General features: G+C 44.7%; 2 protein-coding genes across 2 annotated transcripts in view; one reads left to right on the plus strand and one right to left on the minus strand.

The window, feature by feature from the left end:
- The window catches only part of tectb (tectorin beta), a 19,248-nt gene extending 14,170 nt beyond the window's left edge, over positions 1–5,078 (plus strand). Inside the window, exons 8-14 of the mRNA XM_063218149.1 lie at positions 1–37; positions 445–548; positions 1,613–1,696; positions 2,205–2,367; positions 3,158–3,236; positions 3,965–3,997; positions 4,705–5,078. The exon at positions 1–37 is cut by the window's left edge and continues 36 nt beyond it. Coding sequence (XP_063074219.1) covers positions 1–37; positions 445–548; positions 1,613–1,696; positions 2,205–2,367; positions 3,158–3,236; positions 3,965–3,997; positions 4,705–4,781 — 577 coding nt within the window. The 3' untranslated portion in view covers positions 4,782–5,078. The remainder of the gene's footprint in view (positions 38–444; positions 549–1,612; positions 1,697–2,204; positions 2,368–3,157; positions 3,237–3,964; positions 3,998–4,704) is intronic.
- A 1,707-nt stretch (positions 5,079–6,785) lies between these two features.
- Positions 6,786–25,000, minus strand: part of gucy2g (guanylate cyclase 2g) — a 29,473-nt gene continuing 11,258 nt past the window's right edge. Inside the window, exons 11-25 of the mRNA XM_063218150.1 lie at positions 23,541–23,707; positions 22,561–22,695; positions 21,451–21,534; positions 20,918–21,022; positions 19,639–19,710; positions 18,757–18,925; positions 18,075–18,230; positions 12,477–12,669; positions 11,759–11,899; positions 11,033–11,225; positions 10,160–10,334; positions 8,667–8,765; positions 8,035–8,126; positions 7,361–7,456; positions 6,786–6,887 (exon numbers count right to left, since the gene is read on the minus strand). Of these exons, the coding sequence (XP_063074220.1) occupies positions 6,786–6,887; positions 7,361–7,456; positions 8,035–8,126; positions 8,667–8,765; positions 10,160–10,334; positions 11,033–11,225; positions 11,759–11,899; positions 12,477–12,669; positions 18,075–18,230; positions 18,757–18,925; positions 19,639–19,710; positions 20,918–21,022; positions 21,451–21,534; positions 22,561–22,695; positions 23,541–23,707 (1,979 nt within the window). The remainder of the gene's footprint in view (positions 6,888–7,360; positions 7,457–8,034; positions 8,127–8,666; positions 8,766–10,159; positions 10,335–11,032; positions 11,226–11,758; positions 11,900–12,476; positions 12,670–18,074; positions 18,231–18,756; positions 18,926–19,638; positions 19,711–20,917; positions 21,023–21,450; positions 21,535–22,560; positions 22,696–23,540; positions 23,708–25,000) is intronic.

Genomic DNA, 25,000 nt, shown 5'->3' on the forward strand with positions numbered 1-25,000 from the left:
TTCCTTTAAGTCTCAGTTGTCCATGAACGTTTTCACCGTGAGTAGCAGTGTTTTTAAATCAATATTGCATATACGCACACACTTGCATGATTTACGTATGTCTCTTACATGACATGACTGTTTGGATATACAGTAGCATGACTACAAGAACTTAAATTAGAATGTTACATTAATGAATGCCTCCAAAAGGAGTTGCTTGTCTAGAGAATAATCTGTGTTCCTGGTTTTCGATTCAGTATTTCTCCCTTTTCATGTTGTGCAACAAGAAATTCACAAACAAGCAGATACTAACAAGTAAACACTGCACAAGTAGATAATAATTTAGTAGCTTCATTGATTTCTAATTGTATCATAGCAGAAATCTTAGTTTAGTAGTGAGATGCTTACATTCCTCCCCGCTGACTCATAACGGTTTACTCTTTTGTTTTTCATGGTGACAATCAGAACTCCAAGTTTCTGTATGCCAAAGATGCTCCGTATGTCATCGATACGTCAGAAATTGGATCTGAGGTCTTCATCGGTATAGAGGCGAAGGGCCTAAGCAACAGGTACATGCTTTATGTCCCCTACCTCACAGTCGTCACATACACACCAAGGCAAAATCATACAGACCTGTAACTCACACGTACTCACAGGGAAACTGACAAGGGGGAACAAGCAGGTCACTTGTCCCTGGCCTAGGGAGAGAGGGGGCCCAGAATTGGGTCCTCATTACATTCTATGTATTGGGTGGGGGCCCTTACAGATAACTTTGCCCTGGGCCCATGAGGCTGTCACACTCACACACACACACGCACACACACACACACACACACACACACACACACACACACACACACACACACACACACACACACACACACACACACACACACACACACACACACACAGTGGTGCGGGCGCAGAAAGAAAGTTACTGTATGGAGGATAGCCACTGCTTATGCGGTTGGTAATTATGACAGACCCATGCACACATTCCCACACTCGTATTGCATTATTTTGAAAAATATGTTCTTTTCAAACATGTCAATATGTTGCTGAGTCTGACATGACACTATGGGTCCTTTAACTCCCGTCCTCCCTTGTGCTTGTGGCCTTGTGATGACGTCACAAGACGTCATTGACGACAGACGTTTAATTCAATATCTCAAAAAAGCGCAGGTTATTTTCTCATTTGTCATCGCAGGATGTTGAATGGGGAGAAGTCTCCCAAAAGTTATTGTAGCTAGGCTGACACAGGAGAAACGTTATTGTTTTCTCCACGGAGGCAGGGCGTCAGCGAAGCACGAGAACACCACAAGCACAGGTCAAGGGCAGAGTTAAGACAGACATTCTTTAAGTATAGAGATATGCCAACATAATAGGTTTCTATGGGCACCTAATGTGACCAGGTTCCGGTCTGCCTAAAAGGGCGTGTCATAATGCTCCTAGCATTGAATAGAATAGTCCTTAGGTCTGCCTAGGTCTGTCTAAATGGGGATTTACCCCCCTCCCCCTTGCAATAATAGAACCCGGAAACAATGGGCCAATGGAACCCCTCTCTCTCTACTCTCTCTGGTTAAGATGATGTAAAGAAGCCCTTGTCAATGTTCTCGTCTCCTGGTCTGGTCAGGTTTAAGGTGGTGATAAGTAACTGCTGGGCCACTCCCTCCCCCTACTCTACAGACAAGAAGAGATGGAGCCTCATCATCAACAGGTAAAACACACACACACACACACACACACACACACACACACACACACACACACACACACACACACACACACACACACACACACACACACACACACACACACACCTCAGTATGTCCCCTTCCACTTGCTGTCCTCTCTCAGGCACACGCACGCAAGCACACACACACACACACACACAGACACACACACACACGCGCGCGCACACACACAGGCAAACACACACGCACGCAAGCGCGCGCGCACACACACAGGCAAACACACACACACGCACGCACACACCCACACACACAGGCAAACACACACACACACACACACACACACACACACACACACACACACACACACACACACACACACACACACACACACATGTGCGCACGCACGCGTGCACGTACACACACATACACAAACTATACAAACAAGCACAAGAGCGAACACAGTAAACACACATGTAAATGGGACAGTTCATCTTTCCAGTTCTGAATCCTGTTTCGTTTTGTTCTTCCCAGCTGTCCGTCAGACCCCACGGTGACTATATTTGACAACGCCAAAGACAGCCGCTCCACCTTCAAGTTCAACTCGTTCCGCTTCCAAAGGCTGGACAAGGTGTCTACTGTGTGGCTCCACTGTGATGTACAGCTGTGTGACGGAGAGAAACTCTACTGTCAGCCGGTGTGTATCATACTATATCATTTATACAGCTCCGATCTTACCATCTTAACCGCAGCTCCGGCCCACGATTAAATATACCAAAAGTGCTGATTAAAAAACATCTAATACCATGTTATTATTGCAATAGAATGGTAATAGCACAGAAATAACATGTTAATAGCCGCCCCTAGAACCCCACTGAATTGATAAGACTATATATCATTATCCTTGCCAGCTACTTTGTCTGACACTACTCATAGTTGTAGGTCTGGAAGTGAAAGTGGCCCGTAGCCTACATAAAGTATAGCCTGGGCAAAACTGACTGTTGACTCCTTCAAACAGTCTGGCGAAAGCTAAGAAGAATCTGTCTCCATGGAGGGAGGGAGATGGTCTGATCTTACTCTGCCATTTAAATTCCTTGGAGTTCCGAATTCAAATTAAAACCCATATTGTGCTTTATTAGCATGACTGTTACGATATAGTGTCGCAAAAGCATACAAATAACATAACAAACGTATGTTACCTTAACCAATCAGTAACGGTCTTAGCGGGTGAGTTCTTCGTCACCACTCTCAACTGTTTGCTGATTGGCTTAACAATGCGAAAGCGAACCAAGCTAGGAGGGTTTCGCCAGACTAGGTGCGGAGCCAAAATCTTTGGGTGGAGTACATAGGATGGTGTCGCCACTCTAGATAAAGTAGGCCTAGTGCAAAACTGCAATGACATGATCTGATCAAGCGCTTTTAAAGGACTTTTTTTTATCAGTAAACATTTGGAAAGCTGTATGAAATATCTGCTGTGCCCCCTTCAGATTCCTTGTACAGCCAGAAGCCTCCAGGCGGACCCGGAGGTGTCAGGCGGAATCTTGACCACAGAGTTCCAAGTTCGAGGTACTGTACATTTATGGCCATGATTCTGATGAAGGCCACACACACCCTCACTCGTATGTGTTAGGAGTATTTATCAATAAAGAAGAAAAGCACTGCAATACTGGCTCAAGCATTTATTCTCATTCTGATCGGATGAACCTCGCTGTTCACACCTTAGCCCGAACCCTCTCTTCTTAACAAGTGTTGCCACCTGTCCCGGTTTTTCCTGATTGGCTGAAGTTCTAGGCTGAAGTTCTAGGCCTACTTGGTCCTTTAGCTCAGTGCTATCATGCTGTGCCTCCCATACCCGAACTGGAGCATTGACTAGGAGGTGGTGGGTTCCAGCCCCGAGTGGCAGACTCCACAGGAACACCTCAGTTACACGTACAGGCAACATGGTCGATTCAGTTTGAAATGTCCAGGTTTCTTTTTCAGACAGAAGTGGCAACCCTATAAACGAAGTACTGGAAAACAACACGCCTGACTTCAATATCAGTCTTAGCACATGTGCAAGATTACTATATGCTGGATAGCATCCCAGTACTGACTAACATAAGTAACTCAGAAAGCACACACACACACTCACCTATGCACAGTACAGGCGGAAAACTCTAATTTCACTGCAAGTTTTATTTTGTAATTCAATGCATGTGACAAATAAAGTACTTTTATCATTGATCTTTACCTCATATTAAATTACTATATTATTATGAATTCCATCTGGTGTCCTCTGCTTGCCTTTCCTGCAGGAGAACTGTCTTCTAGCTACCGACACTTGTCAGGTAACTACACCATAGCTCTACTGTTTTTATGGATCAATATCACAGTCATTATTTTGAACGTCAACTTTTTGGTTCAACTTTATTTTCAAGACAAGCACCCTAATTCAAATCTGTTAATCTTAACATCAGACTGTTACTTCACTACATGTGTCCCATATATAGCACATCTGAAACCATTTAAGTTAAGATGGATTTATTGTCATGTCATGTACAGTCAATCATGTGCATGGCAATGGGGAGGAGAACTATTTTACCAGGATTTTTTTCCCACACAAAAGAGTACAAAGTTTATAAAAACCCACACAGGCCTAATATAGTACAGTGTGCACACACATAAAACAAAGATTGTTTACACGTACAAATGAAATACATAAAATGTACATCAGACACGCAACAGTAAATAGTGTATAGGAAAAAATAAATTTCACAACTATTTATCTACACATCAAAGTGAATGTTGCTGAACATTTTCATGATATGGACGCCACTTGTCCATATAAGTAAATCAAGTAGAATTGAACGCATTAATTCAAAATCAAATGCAGTGAAATCTGCTTATGATGTAAATATGCTCTAATGGCTAAGGTACATATAATTATTACAATAGAGATACAAACAGATGAATAACCAATTAATTACTATGGATATATGGTGAATATCGTTTTATAGGCTTCTGTGATCAACATGAACTCCTTGTTTTGTGTCAGGTGTCTACTTGTCTGTCATCTGTGTGGTCTTCGTGAGTTTACTGGGCAGTTTCAACCATCTGCCAAGGATGCTGTGAAGGCCATGGGGTCACAAGGCTTTGGTCTCTGTTCATGGTGCAAACACACACACACTCTTTTTTTCTCTCTCTCTCACACACACACACACACACACATAATGTACACATGCAAACATCCACACATGCACGCACGCACGCAAGCACACACACACCTGTCCTCAGGGGAAGAACCACACACTCCTCTCCTCTCCACTCCTCTCCTCTCCTCTCCTCTCCCCTTCCACTGCCTTCCCCTCTTTAGGGACCAGTGAGCCCAACCCTGCTGCCATCATCGACTATCCCCAACGACCAGCCAGCCAGCCAGCCAGCCAGCCAGCCACCCTCTTCCCCAGCAACATCTTCTGAAGACCACCAACCCCCCAGACCAAAGACAGTCCACAGACAAGAGTCCAGCCCAGAGACCAGGCACCAGGAGGCTGCAGTGTTTTATGGCACGTTACTGCCCAGGTAGCTTGATATAGGAGGGATCTGCCTCCACATGCTGATTTGTAGAGATCCACAGATATATGGATGGAAGAAAAAGAATTAACAGGAATTAACCAAGGAGCATGTTTCCTTGTTTTTCATTGAATTGAATTGTACTGTATTGCAATGATTTTGGACAAAGAATGATGAAGACATTTTTATGTGTTTTTGCAATTATAATAAACTCTGTCCACTTTCTCTCTGTTCAGCTTTATACGAGTCTGTCTGCCACATTCATGCTTGTAATGATCAACACATGCCACATGGTGGCAGTATTGGCCTGAGCATTTCTACTTTTATGCTGGATCTCAAATGGCACATTTGTGCACTTCGGGCAGTGCCTGATGTGCACAAGTACGCCATTTGTGATCCAGCATTGGTGTCATTTAGACTACAGTCCAGAACTTACCTCAAAAACTAAAGCCCCTAACAATTCAGTTGTCATCATGAGCACTACTTCACTTATTGACTAAAGTAAGTGTTTTGATCTAAAGTAAGTAGAGTAGAGTAGAGTAAAGTATCGTTTATTGATCCCAGTGGGTGTCAAGTAGCATACACACATAAATAAAGACATTGCCCACAAGACATAACACACATATTTAAGTCCTTGATAAAGGAAAATTATTATTATTCAATTTGGCCAAACCTAAACTTCAGTGGTTACTTCAGTGTAAGCCTTGCCAGGTATTTCCAAAGGCACCCTGTCAGAATGAATTAAAAAGCCTTTATTGGTCTCGTCTTCTACGCCGTGGACCCGGGTTCGATTCCGGCCCGGGTCCTTTGCCGCCCCTTCCCCGTCTCTCTCTCCCAAACATTTCCTGTCTCTCTCTCAAACTTTCCTGTCACTAATAAAGTCTGAAAAACAAAAAAAATATAAACTAGAAGCACTCAGAGAGTGCAGACCTCCGCCAAGGAAGCTGCTTGATACATTTGACTGTTACACCCCAAGTCTTTCTGCCTTGTTTTTGTGGTGTTCCCGCAATTCAGTTTCTGGTCACTAGGGGGAATATAGATGAAGAATCTTTTGAAAAGTCCTAGTTCCGGTCCGTGATCCGGATCACTACCAGAATTTAATCACTTGTTCTTTGGGTCATTACTAACAGCTCCACAAAGTTTCGTCCAAATCAATTGATTAGTTCTTGAGCTATCTTGCTGACAGAATCTTTTAAAAAGTCCTGGTTCCGGTTCGTGATCCGGATCACCACCAGAATTTAATCACTTGTTCCTTGGGTCATTATCAACAAACTCACAAAGTTTCGTTCAAATCTGTTGATTAGTTTTTGAGTTATGCTGCTGACAGACAAACAAACAAACAGACAGACAGACAAACCAACGCGACCGAAAACATTACCTCCTTGGCGGAGGTAAAAAGAAAGCCTTTATTGAGGCAAGCTAACAGGTTACAAAAAAGTCTCTTCTTCAGCACCTATCCCTTGCTTGGTAGATGCCATTCGCAGAGCAATAGCAACAATATAGGCTCCAGGACTTACCTGCAGAGGGAAGTAGAGCTCAGTGTAAAGCTTCAGAAAGCTCCTGTGTCTAGGGAACTTCAATGCTTGGTACTGCCAGGGTCATGTCAGCCATCTTGCCCAAGGGATGGGCGCGCTGGGTTTTCAGTTTATCTTTGCTCTCCACTCTATCCTGTGTCATACAAGCAAACATGCATGCAGGCACACACGCACGCACGCACGCACACACGCACGCACACACACACACGCACACAAAATACACTTAGTCCATTCCTGTACTGTAACAAACCTCTTTGAAGCATGTCTCTGTGCATATGTGTGTGTGTGTGTGTGTGTGTGTGTGTGTGTGTGTGTGTGTGTGTGTGTGTGTGTGTGTGTGTGTGTGTGTGTGTGTGTGTGTGTGTGTGTGTGTGTCTGCCTAACTAACCTTCTGGGGACCTAAACCTGAAATGGGGACTTTATTTTGGCCGCCAAATTTAACACCAAATTTTATCATTACTGGTAAAAACTAAAAGTGCCGAAATACTTCTTTACTGACAACGTAGCTTGGTCAGACAACAAGAAAACAACAAGAAAATACCGTAGTTAAATGTACAATTTTAACATGATATGAAAACATAAATATACAGAGCAGCTGCCCTGTACCTGTGTACTGTGGTGGGAGGGGGCAGAGTTGTCTTTAGGTGTGAAGACGAACCCCTCCTTACTGTTCAGCCAGAATGTCTTTTGACTGCCCTTTCCCTGGAAACAACACACACACACACACACACACACACACACACATACACACACACACACACACACACACAAACACAAACACACACACACACACACACACACACACACACACACACACACACACACACACACACACACACACACACACACACACACACGCAAAAATAAGGCAAACTCGTTCTCATGTACTGACGACTTGAAATCTTAGACACCTAAAGCCACTTCGTAATGGGCTAAAGATTTCTGACATTCTTTGACTTTTTTGTTTCCCCCTCTACAAGTCTGGGGGCCGTATTAAACTATATGTCAGATCGCATCCGGCCCCCAAGCCTTACATTTGACAAAGTGGTGTAGTCTACTTTTTTATGGTGGGTATACTTTATATTTGAGCATTTTTTGAAGTGGGTATACTGTATATATTTGTGCTATTCAGAACAATGGATCAATCAATTTTAAGTGGGTATACTGAAATCCCTGAAATTTAGAAGTGGGTATACTCCGTATACCCGCTTTCTACGTAGACTACACCACTGATTTGACGCCCCTGTTCTAGATGTAAGCACAGGTACTGCAGTATGTACCTTGATGTCAATGTCTCCTCTCTCCTCCAGCTCATAGTTGCCCATCTGCAGCAGGATGTCGGCCGTGCTCTGGGAGACATGGATCTTCAGGGCTGCAGTGCGATGTCACATCATCACATCAAGTGCAATATAATTACGTTACTAACAGAGGTATAAAAAGTAGTAAAAGTAAAAGTTGAAAAAGAAGCACAGTTTCCTTCCAACACAGGTAACTTATCCAAGTAATTAGTAGACCTGTGCACTTGTTTGACGATAAGTTGACTCTGTGCTGGTTGGATCAAGTTTGTGGTGGGACCTTGTTAGTTTTTGAGTGTTTTTCAGTAACAACACAGTCTATCTATCTCATTAGGTACAAAGCAATAACTGGTGTAACAGCTATGTAATAGCATGTGCTAGTGTTACACCATAAATAACCATATGTACACCTTGAATTCACTTTAACTTTTACTTTTGACACCTCTGGTGGTTACCAATGGCACCATCAACACACAGATAATTCAATGGAGTCAGGCAAAATAATACACCCCTGAAATAATGACTCACAACTATGTGTACGTTTACAGACATACATATATTGACTTATATCTAAGTGTGCGTGTGCGTGCGTGCGTGTGTGTGGGTTGGGTACACACGTAGGCTGTTGCTCTCCATCCTGGATGCCATGTTGACAGTGTCCCCGAAGAGGCAGTACCTGGGCATGGTTGTCCCCACCACTCCTGCCACCACGGGACCTGAGGAGAGACGGACAGACACAAAATTAGTACATGAGCAGCGCTGAACTGGCCATCTGGCATACCGGGCATTTCCCAGTGGGCCCTGCACCCTTGTGGCCCCCTATTTTCAGAAATGTAAAATATATATATATATATTTTTTATCTTTTTTAACATTTCTGAAAATAGGGGCCCATAAGGGTGCAGGGCCCATCGGTGATTCAGTTCTGCACCGCTAATTATGAAGGGGCCCTTTAAGTCAAAAATGCCCGGGCCCTATTTCTCCCCCTGTCCAACTCATGTACATGAGGGAGTCACAGGTCCCAGAAGTCCAGTACAAACTGAACCCTTCCATCCTCACACCTTCCCCAAAAGGCCTCAATTACCAGGTACCAGGTGTCAGTTCCAGCTTCAGAAATTAAAACCATGCCCCCCAGGGCTGGATTAAGATGGCCTGGAGCCCCTAGGCTACAGGTTGCTGTAGTTCCCAGTGGAAGGCACATTTTGTGACAAAAGTACATGGACAGCGTCATAATTCCAAACTAGGATTTATGAATAACATATCTGGCCCTACCGTGGGCAAACGGTAGGGCACTCGTCTCCTATGCGGCCGACCCGGGTTCGATTCCCGGACCGTGTCCTTTGCCAGCCCTTCCCCATCTCTCTCTCCCCACTCGCTTCCTGTCACCATCTTCACTATACTATCATAAATAAAGTCAAAAAGACCAAACATATCTGCCAACTGTGGGAGCGGAGGATTAAAAACTTCTTGACACTTTTCAATATTGCATCTTGTCACAATTCTGCAGTTGATTTGTTTTCCCCTTTGACCAATCAGAGGCCCCCTAGGCTCTTACTATATCTTACTTGTGCATTCTCTGGCCCTGCCTGCCCCCGTTTTCTTCCGGGACAGGTGACTTCACTGAGTTACTGTAACTGGTCTACCTGTCTTGAGTGCTCAACATGTCTGAGGTAGCCTCCGCATGGTACTGCCCCTTGAGGCGCTGCTTAGAGCTGCCTCCTTGCACAGGTGAGGCGTAAATGCAATTGCGTTGTCTGCCGTGAGCACAATGTGCAATGGAGTGTAATGGTTAATGGTAGATGGACCATTGATAAATTCCACTCCTTCGAGCACTCAAAGCGCTTTACATTGCATGCCTCAAATTCACCCATTCACGCTCACATTCACACAGACACGGTGGCTTCTACGCAGCAGGGTACCACCCTGCCACCAGGACCAATTAGGGCTAAGTATCGAGGACACAGCGATAGGGTCAGGCAGAGCAGGGCTCGAACCTGCAACCTTTCTGGATGCCGAAAACAGGCTCGTCTACCACCTGAGCCACCACAGGCCCAGTGTGTGTGTCACAATGATAATGGGGAGTTTCTCAGATGGGCTTTGACTTTATTGAACCTGAGTTGATGCCGATCCTGAGGGCGAGGCACTCGTTGGGCATGTGGCGGATCCTGAAGAGCTTGATGGCCCCCAGGAAGTGGAGTGCCATGGTGGAGATTTCATCCGCGTGGCGGTTGCCGTTGACGATGGGCAGTCCGCTGGCCACCATGTACGCATCACCGATCGTCTCCACCTGGAAAAGAGGAGGAGGGAGAGGTAAACATGCCTGTTACTATGACAACCGAGATGAAGAAATAGGGCATTATGAAGAATCAATGGGGACAATGGCAAGTCAACAAATCACATTTTACATTGACATTGTAATTATGTACATGTAGTTATTAAAAAAAAAAATTTAAATGAATAATTTTAATGAATAACCAGTCTTTAGCTCAAGCTTAAAATAATACTTACTCCCAAATAAAATAAATAAAAAATACACACTTACTTAATCCAATTATTACAAACTTACAAACCATTTTTTTACATGACCATGCCTGCTCTACCAGCGTACCGATGCCTGTACGTCTTGCGTCTGCGTTTGTATAATATACCTTGTAGACATCATTGAGTGTGAGGAACTCATCAACGAGTGTATAGAGATCATGAGCAGGGTAGATGGAGAGAGAGAGCGAGAGAGAGAGAGAGAGAGAGAGCGAGAGAGAGAGAGAGAGAGAGAGAGAGCAAGAGAGAGAGAGAGAGAGAGAGAGAGAGCAAGAGAGAGAGAGAGCAAGCGAGAGAGAGAGAGAGAGAGAGAGAGAGAGAGAGAGAGAGAGAGAAAGTGTGTGTGTGAGAGAGAGAGAGAGAGACAAAGAGAAAGAGAAAGAGAGAGAGAGTGAGAGTGTGTGCGTCTGTGTCTCTGTCTGTGTGATGCGTACCTTGTACACATACCTTGTAGACGTCGTAAAGGGTGATGATGTCATCGAAGAGTGTGTAGAGGTCGTTGAGCAGGGCGACGACCTCCATGGCGGAGCTGACGGAGCACATGGCCGTGAAGCCCACGATGTCCGAGAAGAAGATGGTGACCATGTCATAGCTCTGGGGCACCACTGTCTCGCCCGCCATCAGCTTATCTGCTATGTAGCTACACACACACACACACACACACACACACACACACACACACACACACACACACACACACACACACACACACACACACACACACACACACACACACACACACACACACACAGCTCTGGAGATCTACCACCTGATGAACCATCAACTCCTCTGCTATGTACCGGAACAAACACACACACACACAGGGTGCGATTTGTAGGGGGGGATTGGGGGGATTGTCCCCTCTTCTGGTTTTGATATTGCCACTTTTTCTACATGATTTTAATCACAGTTTAATGTAATTCCATTGATATTGCTTAAAATCTGAAACATATCCCCCCTTCTGGTTTTCTGACAAATCGCACCCTGCACACACACACACTGTACGAGTTCACACTGGCAGGTAAGCACGGGATTAAGTTGCTTGAGAGGCGGGCTTTAAAGAGGCGTCAAAAAAATCGTCCCATTCCCCCTAAACTTTGTTTATTTACTTAAACGCCATATCAACTCTTCTCTTATTGGCCGAGGTGTATGAAGGCGGCTATTGGTGGTTACCGTGGCAACATGCTGGAGACGAGCTTGTCTGCACGGGCCTTCTCTACTGTTAGCTGATTGGTCCGTTCCTCCACGACCTCCTCCAGGTGGTTGGCATACTTCTCCAGCTTGTTCACCATGTTGTCCAGGATGTTGGTGTGGCTATAGTGGGGTCATATACGGAAATATATTCACTGAGGTATCTCATGATGGTTCAGCTAGGTGTGTGTGTGTGTGTGTGTGTGTGTGTGTGTGTGTGTGTGTGTGTGTGTGTGTGTGTGTGTGTGTGTGTGTGTGTGTGTGTGTGTGTGTGTGTGTGTGTGTGTCTCATACAACTTGTACACATTCTGTGTGTGTGTGTGTCTCATACAACTTGTACACATTCTGTGTGTGTGTGTGTGTGTGTGTGTGTGTGTGTGTGTGTGTGTGTCTGTCTGTCTCATACACCTCGTATAAAGCATGTGTGTGTGTGTGTGTGTGTGTGTGTGTGTGTGTCTCATACAACTCGTATAAAGCATGTGTGTGTGTGTGTGTGTGTGTGTGTGTGTGTGTGTGTGTGTGTGTGTGTGTGTGTGTGTGTGTGTGTCTCATACAACTCGTACAAAGCGTGTGTGTGTGTGTGTGTGTGTCTGTGTGTGTCTGTGCATGCGTGCATGTGTGTACGCGTGTATGTGTATGACCTGTGTGTTTATGCGTGTATGCATGCACTGTACATCTATGTGTGTGTGTGTCTATTTACCTCTGTGGGCTGACCTCCTTGAGCTGCCTGCGTATGGCGCTGAAGTGCGGCCTGAGGTCCGGGTTCTCGTTCCAGCAGGCCTCCAGCAGCTCGGTCAGCAGCTCCCCCCTCACCTGCTCTGGCAGAACCTGGGTGGGCAGCTCGGGGCGCAGGGGGCCGCTGGCGGGGGGCGAACGCAGCTGGCGGATGATCTCTGAGACACCGCCAGTATACGAGAACACAGTGAAATATTGTCATTGTCTCTGGAAATATACAAGACCGCATAGCAAACACTAGACTGATCTAACTGACATCCTTGCACAGTCCTCCGCTGGCAGGATCCGAGTGCTGTTGACGGGTAATCTCTGAGACATCATTGTCATTATTACAAATAAGGTAACTAACATCAAATGGGGCAGACACAAAAAGTAACATCATTGCGTGGCGTAGCGTTTCTAGGTGTTCTCAAGAAAATACTGGTGTTCCTTTCTCTAAAACAATTATACGTTAACCACAGAGAACAAATGCAACCACTGCAAAACATAAAGGAACACAGTGCCCAGAGATAAAGAACACATCATAGCACGTTTGTGCGCATACTCACGGAACCATACTATCACGCATACTATTACGCACGATATACAAACCCAACCTAACGTATTTGCTGCTGCTATATTTGCGCTGCAACTGAATTCAAAGGGCAAGGCAGCGTGGCTTGGCTTTGAATATGCATCAATTATCTCATCAGAGAAAGAGTCCAATTCCTCGACAAGCTCCTTTTCAAACAGTGACTGGAAGTGTTGCCAAATACAACCTGTTCATTCTTGAAAACATATCTTATTGCTGTAACGGTGGCTCTGACTTGTACGAAATATTATCAAGGAAATGTTGAGCGCCAGGTAGAAAACCAGTCCACCAGTTAGGCTGCGTTTGAAACGTGATTTAGTGTTCAGTAAGTTTGTATCAGTTTCGAACAAAGAAAACAAAAAGGACAGCCCCCAACACAACGAAGGCAAAACACATCCAGTCTGGCTAATAGCAGACGTTTTCACTAGAGATGCACATGATCCAAGATCCGGTTCCGGATCCAGCAGGATAATAGGGTTTTTCACAGGATCCGGATCCGGCAGGATCTTAAGCAGTGGATCCGGTATCCGGCAGTTACCTAAATATCAGGATCTGGTGCATCTCTCGACTAGGTTTTTCAGTCTGTCTTTCACAACCCCAATTGCTGCACGGAGTGAAAGCCCTTTGGAAGCGGCCAGTGCAGGCAGTGTGGCAGTAAGCCAATGAGTCTAAAAAATAGTTTGAGACAACATAATAAAAAGGGCCCACATGTGCGAGAAGGCTATGTGTTTCAACCCTTTCTTAAGATCCGGTATGCGGTTCCGGATCCGCCAGCGTCTTAAGCAGTGGATCCGGTATCCGGCAGGATTCTAAAAATCAGGATCCGGTGAATCTCTAGTTTTCACAAACCCAAAAGGCCGGCCGGCTTAACCAAAACAAAGGAAATAAGAAAAGGATGGGAAGAGGGACACAGGCTGGGCTGGCTGGAAGAGGGGAAATGGGCGTGTGTGTGTGTGTGTGTGTGTGTGTGTGTGTGTGTGTGTGTGTGTGTGTGTGTGTGTGTGTGTGTGTGTGTGTGTGTGTGTGTGTGTGTGTGTGTGTGTGTGTGTGTGTGTGTGTGTGTGTGAGTTTGTGTGTGTGTATGTGCGTGTGGCCGGGGAGTGTGTGTGTGTGTGTGTGTGTGTGTGTGTGTGTGTGTGTGTGTGTGTGTGTGTGTGTGTGTGTGTGTGTGTGTGTGTGTGTGTGTGTGTGTGTGTGTGTGTGTGGCCGGTGTGTGTGTGGGGGGCCATCAGCAGAAACGGCAGCAAAGCAGGGGGGGACGTGGGGAATCACGGTTAGCACATGAGCAGCATTCAGCTTACCGGTAGTCCAGACAATCAGAAAGTGGATGTCTTCACGCTTGATAGCTGGTGTACAGTCCGAGTTGGTAGTCAGTGCGTTTCATTGCTTATTCTCTGTACTCTCTTCACAACTAACTAACTCCTCCACCAAGTAGAACACATACCGTTGTACCCTTATCACAGGCAACTAACCCTTACTGAGATTCTTAATGGGAAATCTCCCTTAAGATGATAATGTGATGTTTAATTCATCTCATGTTAGTTATGCTAGCGACTGGACTTCTAGGAGCTTGTTCATGCGGGGTATCATCAGCTGCATCAAAATCTCTAAACTCGTTTTTCAAAACGACCGCGTCTGTTTGCTTGTCTGTCTCTGAGCACGCTCTCTCTTCTGCTCTCTTTTGCTCCTTCTCTCGTTCACGCCTTCATGGTCTTCTCTATGGGATGTACTGTATTCATTTCAGGAGCAACATGCGAATGAGAGGGTTGAAATTCATACTTGTACATGTGCACCATTTTTATAATTTCATTTGCATAATCATTTTAGGCACATAACGCTCGCACTGTAGAGCCCTCAGCAATTTAATACTCCACTCCAACCAACTGTATCGGGCATACACTTAGTAGAAAAAATCCATTTTCCACTGACTGCTTCAGTGATGGGGAAAGCTTGCAGATTGGTTTGGCATGCAGTCTCGTCTACAGAAGAGAGATCTGGGACATCCAAGCTAACTGTAGGGAGTTCGACATTTGTCAGGTACATCTGTATAGTTTTAGATCCCATAGAATCCATTCTCTTCAAAAGATATGGGTCCACAAAGGCACCTTGCACAAATGTGACAACCAATCCAGTGGTTTGGTGTCGTGGGCCTGCTTGTTGAGGGGAGAACATCTTCGATTTTAGAACCTGTATCCTGTTGGGCCTCAAGCTGTTTCATCGCGGCATATTTTAGAACCATAATGTTGCCCCCCTGACGTATTCAGTATCGATGTGCTGCGCCCCAGAGGTTCTAAACGTAAACTAAGAAACGTCATTTCAATTCTTTGTATGACCAGCGCATGTAAAGAAATTGACAACAAAGCCGACATGACTTGACTTGACTAAAGGTACGTAGTTCTATTACGAGAGACTCCACGCGCCACCTTTCCAGGTGGTACTGCTCTCTAGGTGCCCCAACGGAGGAGTGCAGACTACATTCAGAATGAAGAGGCTGTGCTCTCGACAGTGCCACTAGGTGAACTGCAGGCATGAGTCGACTAGTGAGTGGGGAGGCTGTATGTAAAACCGGCTATGGTTGCACTCCCGAAGCTTGTGTTTACAGTCGGTTGTTAGGTGACGCCATTTTTTTGGGGTGTTAACTATGAAAGTGGGTGTTCCCGGAACCTTCTGGAACACCGGTAGCTGTACCCAGTGGGCCCACAGACACAGTGCCCACAGACATCCTATAGGAAGACTAGATACGTCATCGCGTATTTCAAGCACGTTCGCACAGGTCGGCTATATTAGCGCAGCCTCCGTTACACCTGAAGTAAACCGAAGAATTAAACGTTGAGATGCTGAAATATGTATGCTGTTATTTCGCTGAAATATTGACACGTGTATATAAATAGTAGGGCTGCTTGAAACTTAAGTGCTGACTGAGGTAAAACGCACAGGAGAGTAATATGCTTCCCACTTATTTATTTGTCCAAAAATAGAGATGGACCAAGAGCAAATACACATTTTAACCGTTGTTGTACATTACGTTGATGGAAGGGATATATTAATCGCATTTGCACCAAATTAAAGGCGACGGATGAGGTACTGGAAGAGAGATTACATCGCAACAATTTAATTGTAAGCGCCATGACTCCAAAGGCACATAGCTTGATGACGTTGACAAGCATTTAAAAACCTTTAAAACTAAAAGCCTTTGGAATCCTTGTGAAGACTTCAACAGCAACCATTGGAGTAAAGCTGAACCATATTCTAAGTAACTTAAAAAAAATTAAACAGCAGTCCTTAGTGACCAGCACTCCTTAGTGAACAGTTGGTGTTTTAGTAGGCTATCTGCATAACTGCACGAATACACCGGCCGTGACATGAGCGAGGTGAGCGACGGAAGTAATTGACTTTGCTTTGAGTCACACAACAAAAGCAATTCGGGCGACTAGAGCCGATTCGCGCGACGAGAGTGACAGTTTGTAGTTGAACTCCTGGGAATGTTATGCAAATCAGCTATGACGTGGTTCAACGACAGCCACCACAACCAATGAGGATGCTGGAATGCTCGCATTCTGCTAATGGACATACTCTAGTCGCTTCAATCGCTCTTATCGCTCTTGCTGCACCAAAACGATTCTCTGTCGCTTGAATCTCGTCGCGGCCGGTGTATTCACCTGGTAAGCACATCCAACCTCATTGAGACCAGGTGCAGGACAAAGGCGTATCTACAGGGGGTGGACAAAATAACTGAGACACCTGTCATTTTAGCGTTGGAAGTTTAATGGCTCAAGTGGACCAGCCTGTTGGTTAATCTTCATTATTATATGGTGTGACGTCATCGCTCGAATGCTCCATTCATTTCATTGGGGCTCCCCAACGTTCGCACGTCTGTTATTTTTCGATAACGGACGGGTTGGTCTATAACAGACCGCTGTCAACGGCAAGAAGACTTTTCACTGCTAAAGCGACTTTTCAACAAGACTCTAATCAGCTGCTGTGATAGACAACACCTGTTGTCCTGGCTACCTAGCTGTTGCCTAGCGGTGTTCCACAACGGCACTGTTTTGTTTTGCACAGCAACAATCTTTTGACATGAAAAACTATAATAAACGTAACATTAAATAGGCCTAAAGAAATGTCCCCGCCATGTGTGAATCATTTAAGTATATCCATATAATAAGCGGGTTAACGTTCGGCGAGTCGGTCGCTTTGTGGAATAGCAGCACTTCAGAGAGAACAAGACCCCTCCGCTCCGCGTCGGGGTCTAAAGATTCTCTCTGTCGTGCTGCTATTCCACGGTAGCGACCTTCTCGCCGAACGTTAACCCTTACTTAATGGCACATTGCACCAGTAAAGTGAAGTGTGAAGGTTCAATTAACAGGGTAAGAGCACAGTTTTGCTCAAAATTTTGCAATGTAGACAACATTATGGGTGACATATCAGAGTTCAAAAAGGAGAAATTCTTGGTACGTGTGTAACTGTTGCATCTTTGACCGAGACAGCAGGTCTTTGTGATGTATCAAGAGTAATCAAGGTAATGTCTGCATACTACCAAGAAGGATGAACGACATCCAACAAGATTAACTGTGGATGCAAGAGGAACTAAATGACATTAAATGACAGGTGTCTCAGTTATTTTGTCCACCCCCTGTAACTACAGTATAAAGAGTAGAAGTCCACACACTCTCCGCTTTGAAGGTTTATCTGGCATCAATGCATCACCATGGCTGATCAAGACACTGATGGGTCGAAACGTTGTATGACTAAACCTTCAAAGGGGACCTACAGTGTGTTTCTACTGATTTAGTATCGGAACATCATTGTCTCTGGGATACACAAGTGCATACGTATATGAATACATTACACTTTGTGTGTTCATGTATGTACCTTACATTAGCAGACACCCACACACAAGGTGGATGCACGCGCACGGACACACACACACACACACACACACACACACACACACACACACACACACACACACACACACACACACAGCATTACCTTTGGCCTCTAGCTTGACCCCGTGGAAGGGCCCCTCGTCTGTGCTGTAGAGGACCTCTCTCAGGATCATGGCAAAGCTGTACACATCCCCCTTCTGGGTCCCGTTACAGGGGAAATACACCTCCCTCAGCAGCTCTGGAGCCGTCCAATAGAAGTCTGACACACACACACACACACATACACACACACACACACACACACACACACACACACACACACACACACACACACACACACACACACACATACACACACCATCATCATCACCATAGCCGTCATCATCATCACCATCATTATCATCGTTGTCATCATCATTATTATACGTATCATAATTTGACTCAAAAATCCATCGTCACCAATCCAAATCATTCAAAATCATCACTGTTAAATTTGTGTAACAAAAATGTGACTATTACTATTTGGTGTAATTTCGTGTTATGTAGCGATCAGAGCCCTTGTTTGACACCCCCCCCCTCCACACACACACACACACACACACACACAGACTCATACTCAGCCTCAAAAGAGGGGTTGTCGACACACATAAACACATGCAGGCACGCAGGCACGCAGGCACGCACACACACACACACACACACACACAAAAACAGAGAGACAGGCCTCACAGGACGGGTTATCGACATACACACACATACATACAAACAGAGAGACTAGTGCTCACCCTCAAAGGAGGGGTCGTCGACGGGGATGAGTTTGTGCTTGCAGCCGTGCTTGAGCTCCCACAGGCCGAACCCTGACAGCTTCACCTGCATGCGGCTGTCCACCAGACACGTGTTCAGCTTCAGGTTGCCATGCGACTTCAGGGTGCTCTTGTGCAGAAACTCCATGCCCTGGTAGACATACACATTTCATTTACTTTATTTAACCCCTTAGCGCAGCACTTTGGCTCTCTGTAATGTCACAGCAATGTTGTTATGATGTAGTTAAACATTTCCAGCAAGTGAATAGGGTCGACGGAGAATGACCCAGATTAGGTATTGCAACTATACTGCTCATTGAAACTGTGCTGCCTTATTGCCAGCCAAATTTGATCTTTTCGTGAATATTTACATTGTAATAAACTAATATTTACTAGTAGGTTTTAATATTTACTAGGTAGGTAAGTTTTGCAGCGACTACAAATATTAGACAGTGCACCTTTAAATCCACACGACAAGTTAATATCAATAGGAACCAGAGTTGTATAAAGTAGAAGTAGTTGAGTACTTCGTCTTTATACAACTCTAATAGGAACCAAATCTGCTGAATAATCCAACCACTTTTGTGACCAGCTAAACATTCTTCTATATGCACCCTCAAAGACTTATGCAGAAAGCACAGACAGACGTGACATATGCATGCGGAAACTCCACGCCCTAGGACAAAAGACATAGCCTACAGTACATGATATAGTACGTATCCATGCAGAAAACACATACATATACATGCACACACACACACACACCCACACATACACACACACCCCACGCGCCCAGGCACGCACACAATGCAATACGACACACACAGAAATTTTCAATGGTGCTGATCTTCAGTCTTTACTTACATTGACGATGTCATACGTAAAGGAAAGCTTAAACATCCAATCCAGATCCACCTCTGAGTTTCTCAGGACATCCTAAAGATGAAACAAGCACACGCACATACATGCGCGCACGTGCACACACACACACACACACACACACACTCACACAAATACAGAAGCACTCATGGACTTGGATCGGCATAAACAAATATTCAGCATTAGCTAAGGAGCACACCAATATATTGTCAAAATGTCTGAACGATATTCGAATTAATTATCCTTCTTGGCGCATGTATAGCCTTGGTAGAGATAATCATATTTAGCAGACAGCAGTGGCACAGACCTCTTGTCAGGAACAGGTAATAGACGTATACAGACACCGTCATGAGAAGTGTGCAATGGTGGACATATTTCTAGCAGCACCCCTGGGGTTTTAGCTTGGGGATTTATCTCTAATCTAATCCAAGTGAATGGGCTCCACGGGGAGTAGGCCTAGTGGGTCGTTAGCAGGTGAAACTGAATCTGATAATTGCAGGTGATTACAGGTGGGAAGAAGTGAGTGCACCTGGCCGGAGGCGAGATGGAGCTAGCTGGCTCACAGGTGATAATTGCCCGGGCAGGTACGGGCAGTATGGCTTGAGTGTGTGTGCGTGCGTGCGTGCGTGCGTGCGTGCGTGCGTGCGTGCACACGTGCGCGCGCGCGTATGTGTGTGTTTCAGGGATGTAGTCGAGCCCACTTAGTCCAAGACCAAGACATTACCAAGACCGGAGGGTATCGAGACCAAGCAGTGAGTCTGAGGTGCTTGTTATTATACACATATCCCTAAAGAAGTGTTCAACTGCATTTGACTAATGTTAGCTATACCTGGGTGCTAGAGAAACTTTATTCTCATGCACGTAAGCTAAACATCAGCAACCATTTCTTAGACATGTTGTTCTTTAAATGCTGGTAGTAACTAACCTTTCTTAACCAGTTCTTTCAAGAATGTGGAATAGAATAAATTAAATTAAATTAAATTAAATTAAATTAAATTAAATTAAATTAAATTAAATTAAATTAAATTAAATTAAAATAAAATAAAATAAAATAAAATAAAATAAAATAAAAGGAAATAAAATTAACTGTACATAATATGAACAAAAAAGACAGAAGACTGGAGAATGAAAGGTCATAAATCAAATGCTGCTGCCAACTTCACCTAATGTTGAAATAAAATAAAATAACAGTATATAATGTGACTATAAAATGCAGACAGAAAGTCATAAATCATAACTATATGAAATGCTGATGCTAACTGACCTTCAGGCTGCCCTTCTTGCAGTACTGCATGACCAGACACACGTTAGGGGGCTCGATGCACACCCCGAAAAACTGCACCAGGTTCTCATGCTTCAGCTCACGCATCTGTAGAGGAGCAGAGAAGAAAAGAAAAGAAAAGAATAGAATAGAATAGAATAGAATAGAATAGGAAAGGAAAGGAAAGGAAAGGAAAGGAAAGGAAAGGAAAGGAAAGGAAAGGAAAGAATCTCTACAGATTCATATTTCATACAAAGGGGGGTTTCTAACCTTCATAATAGCGTACAAGCAGAATGTTTTGCATAAGCTGAGACACACACACACACACACACACACACACACACACACACACACACACACACACACACACACACACACACACACACACACACACACACACACACACACACACACACACACACACACACACAGTAAAAGGAGTGTTTTAGTCAATACTACCATACTTTAATTTGGATAAAGAATATGTAGCTTTGGATGAAAAGCATCCGCTAAATGTATATAAAGTAGTGTAATACCACGTTAAACTCCTTGATGACAGAGGGCTTCCTGACGTCTGATATGGTCTGGTTCTTCAGGTACCTGATGGCCACGTGGTTCCCCTGTGCAGAACGATATAGCACATGTTAGTCAGTTCCTTAAAAAAAACAAGAATTACACAGCACACCACAGTTCCTTAACCCATTGATGCCTAAGGCACCTGCAAAAACGGGTGCTGAATGCCTGAGCCCTTTTTAAGAAAAGCTGCCCTCAGCCAATAAAAACCTAAATATATCAGCTTCTGAAGCACATAAAAATAGGCACAAAGTTGCACATAAACGCTAAGACCCTCATCTTTCATGAGAATGTGTTCGTTCAAGATTCAAGATTCAAGAGTTTATGGTCATTGTGAAAAAGGCAGCGAAATTGCGTTTGGGGTACAATACTTACCGGTAGTAGCAGCAGGTTTTCAAGTAAAGTGCAATAAGAGGTAAAAGTGACACCAGTGCTTGACCACCACCACCACCCCAACCCCCAAGAACTACACAACACACCACAATAACCTCATTGGGCCATCAGCTCAAGAATCATGCTGCTTTGTGTTGAGTTAAGAATCAAGGGATCTTTTTTCGTTATTAGCATGTCGTGAAAATGAGGTCCTCAAATAAAACAAAATGTGGGCCAAACTGTCCTTCGTTCTTTCGGGAGGTTGGTAGCCTTTTACTGCAGATGGGCCCGTGTGCTCACTTTTTTCTGAAAACACTCAGCTACATGATAACAACATTGCTATGACAATGCAGAGAGTCTTCAGTAACCGATTAAGACTCTGTCATTACCATTTTCGTGACAGTAAGATTATAAAAATAACAAACATAACGGTGCAAAGGGGTTAAAGCAGTGTTTCTCAACGGGGACGCTACAGCCCCCCAGGGGACGTTGGGGAGTCCCAGGGGGGCTTTGAGAAGGATACAGCTGAGTGGGGGCGGGGCTTAGTTCCCATTGGGGGACATTGGTCTGTTTTATTTTTCAATACTAAGGGGGGCATTGGCACGCTTTTGATGAGGTCAAGGGGGTGTATGGAGGCTAATGATGAGGCAAAGGGGGCTTTTGTTCAAAAAAGGTTGAGAACCACTGGGTTAAAGGGTCACCTGATAGAGGCCAATGGTGATGAAGATCTTCTCCTGACCCTTCACGTCATGGAAACTGGTGCTGGACATCATGCTGGAGCCGCCACTCCCCGTCTTACTTATAACAGATGTACCGATAGACTGACTCTTGAAACACTATCATACACACACACACACACACACACACACACACACACACACACACACACACACACACACACACACACACACACACACACACACACACACACACACACACACACACACACACACACACACACACACTGCCCGTCTTACTTATTGATGTACCGATGGACTGACTACGGAAAGCCTGCCAGACAACACAAGCCTGTACACATGCACACACACACACACACACTCGCACACACACACACACACACACACACACACACACACACACACACACACACACACACACACACACACACACACACACACACACACACACACACACACACACACACACACACACACACACAAACTGGGGAAGCACTGGACAAATCAGATAATTAATGCCAAAGACAAAATTGGATACAAACATTTCGGTTTATATATTATCAGTTATATTTTAAACTCCAAACGTTTTGCCAAATGACCTCCTGTCATGTTGATACGACCTATTGACAGTAATATGGTCCTTACTTGTCATTTGACCTGCCACAAATGACCTTTCACCTGCTGACAAAGAAACTTTCGAGGTGTGCGGGCCCTCACAAAACTTTGTTGAATATCAGACACTGCCCTCAGGAAGAAGATACAGGTTCTAGGTACAGGTGTAAAACAAATAGGTTCAAATTTTCAATGGTTCTGGGGGGGGGGGGGCCGGACTAGTTTGGTAGGGATTAGCTCAAGGTAGGAACATTGATGATTTGCATTATTTTTGGATGACTGTGTCAGGGGTAAAATGGAAGGCCACAATGGAAACTAGGCCATATCCATGTTAACATTTTGTCTTGGTGAGTACATATTTCGTGACTAACCTTGGGCTCCTTGAGGATGGTGATGTCGGTGTACTCGATCTGCCACCAGCGCTCGTCGTCAAGTCGCCCCTGGAGACGCACCTTCTGCAGCGTGAGAACGCTGATAAGGAGCAGGGCAGCCCCGCCCAGCAGGGGCAAGAGAACCAAAAGGATCACCATCACCTTGTCTGCAGCCATAGAAACACAACATGTTACCATAGCAACACAGCACATTACCATGACAACTTAAGACACCACCGCCCACCAGGGGCAGCAGACATTACCATAGCGACACAATATATTGCGACCATCACTATCTCCTTATCTGCTGGCAGCCATGACAACACAACACACATTAACCCCATAATGCACGCTGTACCTCCTGTGGCACGCTGTAATAGTCATTGAAAAGTTAACTACAATAGTACTGCACTACTATGACATAACAGAGGTCCTTTGGTAACACACTATGACTTGGACATTACCATTCTGGTAACAGGAAATTGATAATGCAGTGTCTTAACGGGTTAATATAGCAAAACAACAAGTTACCATAGTAATAGAACACATTACCATAGCAACACAGCACTCATTACGCCAGCAATAGAATACATTACCATGAAAACATAAAACATCGCCGCCCACCAACGGCAGCAGGCCCAATAGGATCACCTTCACCTTATCTGGAGCCACAGCAACACAACACACATTACCACAGCAACACAGCACATTACAATAGAACAGTCCAGTGTTAAAGCCCTATGTGGACCATGGACTTACTGGGCAATTTTTTGGGGATTTCTTTATGGATTTTGTTATTTTATGGATTTATGTGGGGTTTCCCCTACAACTGTGAATCTAGGAGGAGAGCCAGGTGGGAGACAGCTCAGGACTGTGCTGGCTGTGAAGGAAGACCTGGGCTTGCGGTGGTCTAGAGTTAAGCAACATTACCATCACCTGCCACCAGGGGCAGCAGACATTAACATAGCAATACAACACATTATCATGACAGCGTAAAGCAGCCCCACCCACCAGGGGCAGGTTGATCAATAGGATCACCATCAATTTATCTGGAGACGAGCGTCATAGTAACATTATCATGACAACATAGAATATATTTTTATTTGGAGCCATGGCAACGCTTCTTACCTGCATCAACATAACCTTATCTGAATAGCAACGCAACACATTGCCACGACAACACAAAGCATCTGTCAGCATCTGTCATATCTTATATGTTATGATGTGCACTTTTCATGAAAAAACGGTCTCAAACTGTCAAGTGGCACCACCTACTTATCCCAAATGTACAGTGCCAGTGAGTGCTAAGTTAGGCTAGAAGGATAGTTATCGCAGTACTAAGGACTAAGGATAGTTATCGCGATATACCATTGTAGAACCATCCACACAGGTACATTTCTAAAACCATTCTTCAATCATCTGCAGGGCAGCTGTTGTCTAATGGTTAGGAAGGTGGTCTG

Source organism: Engraulis encrasicolus, chromosome 15 (assembly GCF_034702125.1).
Source record: "Engraulis encrasicolus isolate BLACKSEA-1 chromosome 15, IST_EnEncr_1.0, whole genome shotgun sequence".
In the NCBI taxonomy this organism is placed as follows: domain Eukaryota; kingdom Metazoa; phylum Chordata; class Actinopteri; order Clupeiformes; family Engraulidae; genus Engraulis; species Engraulis encrasicolus.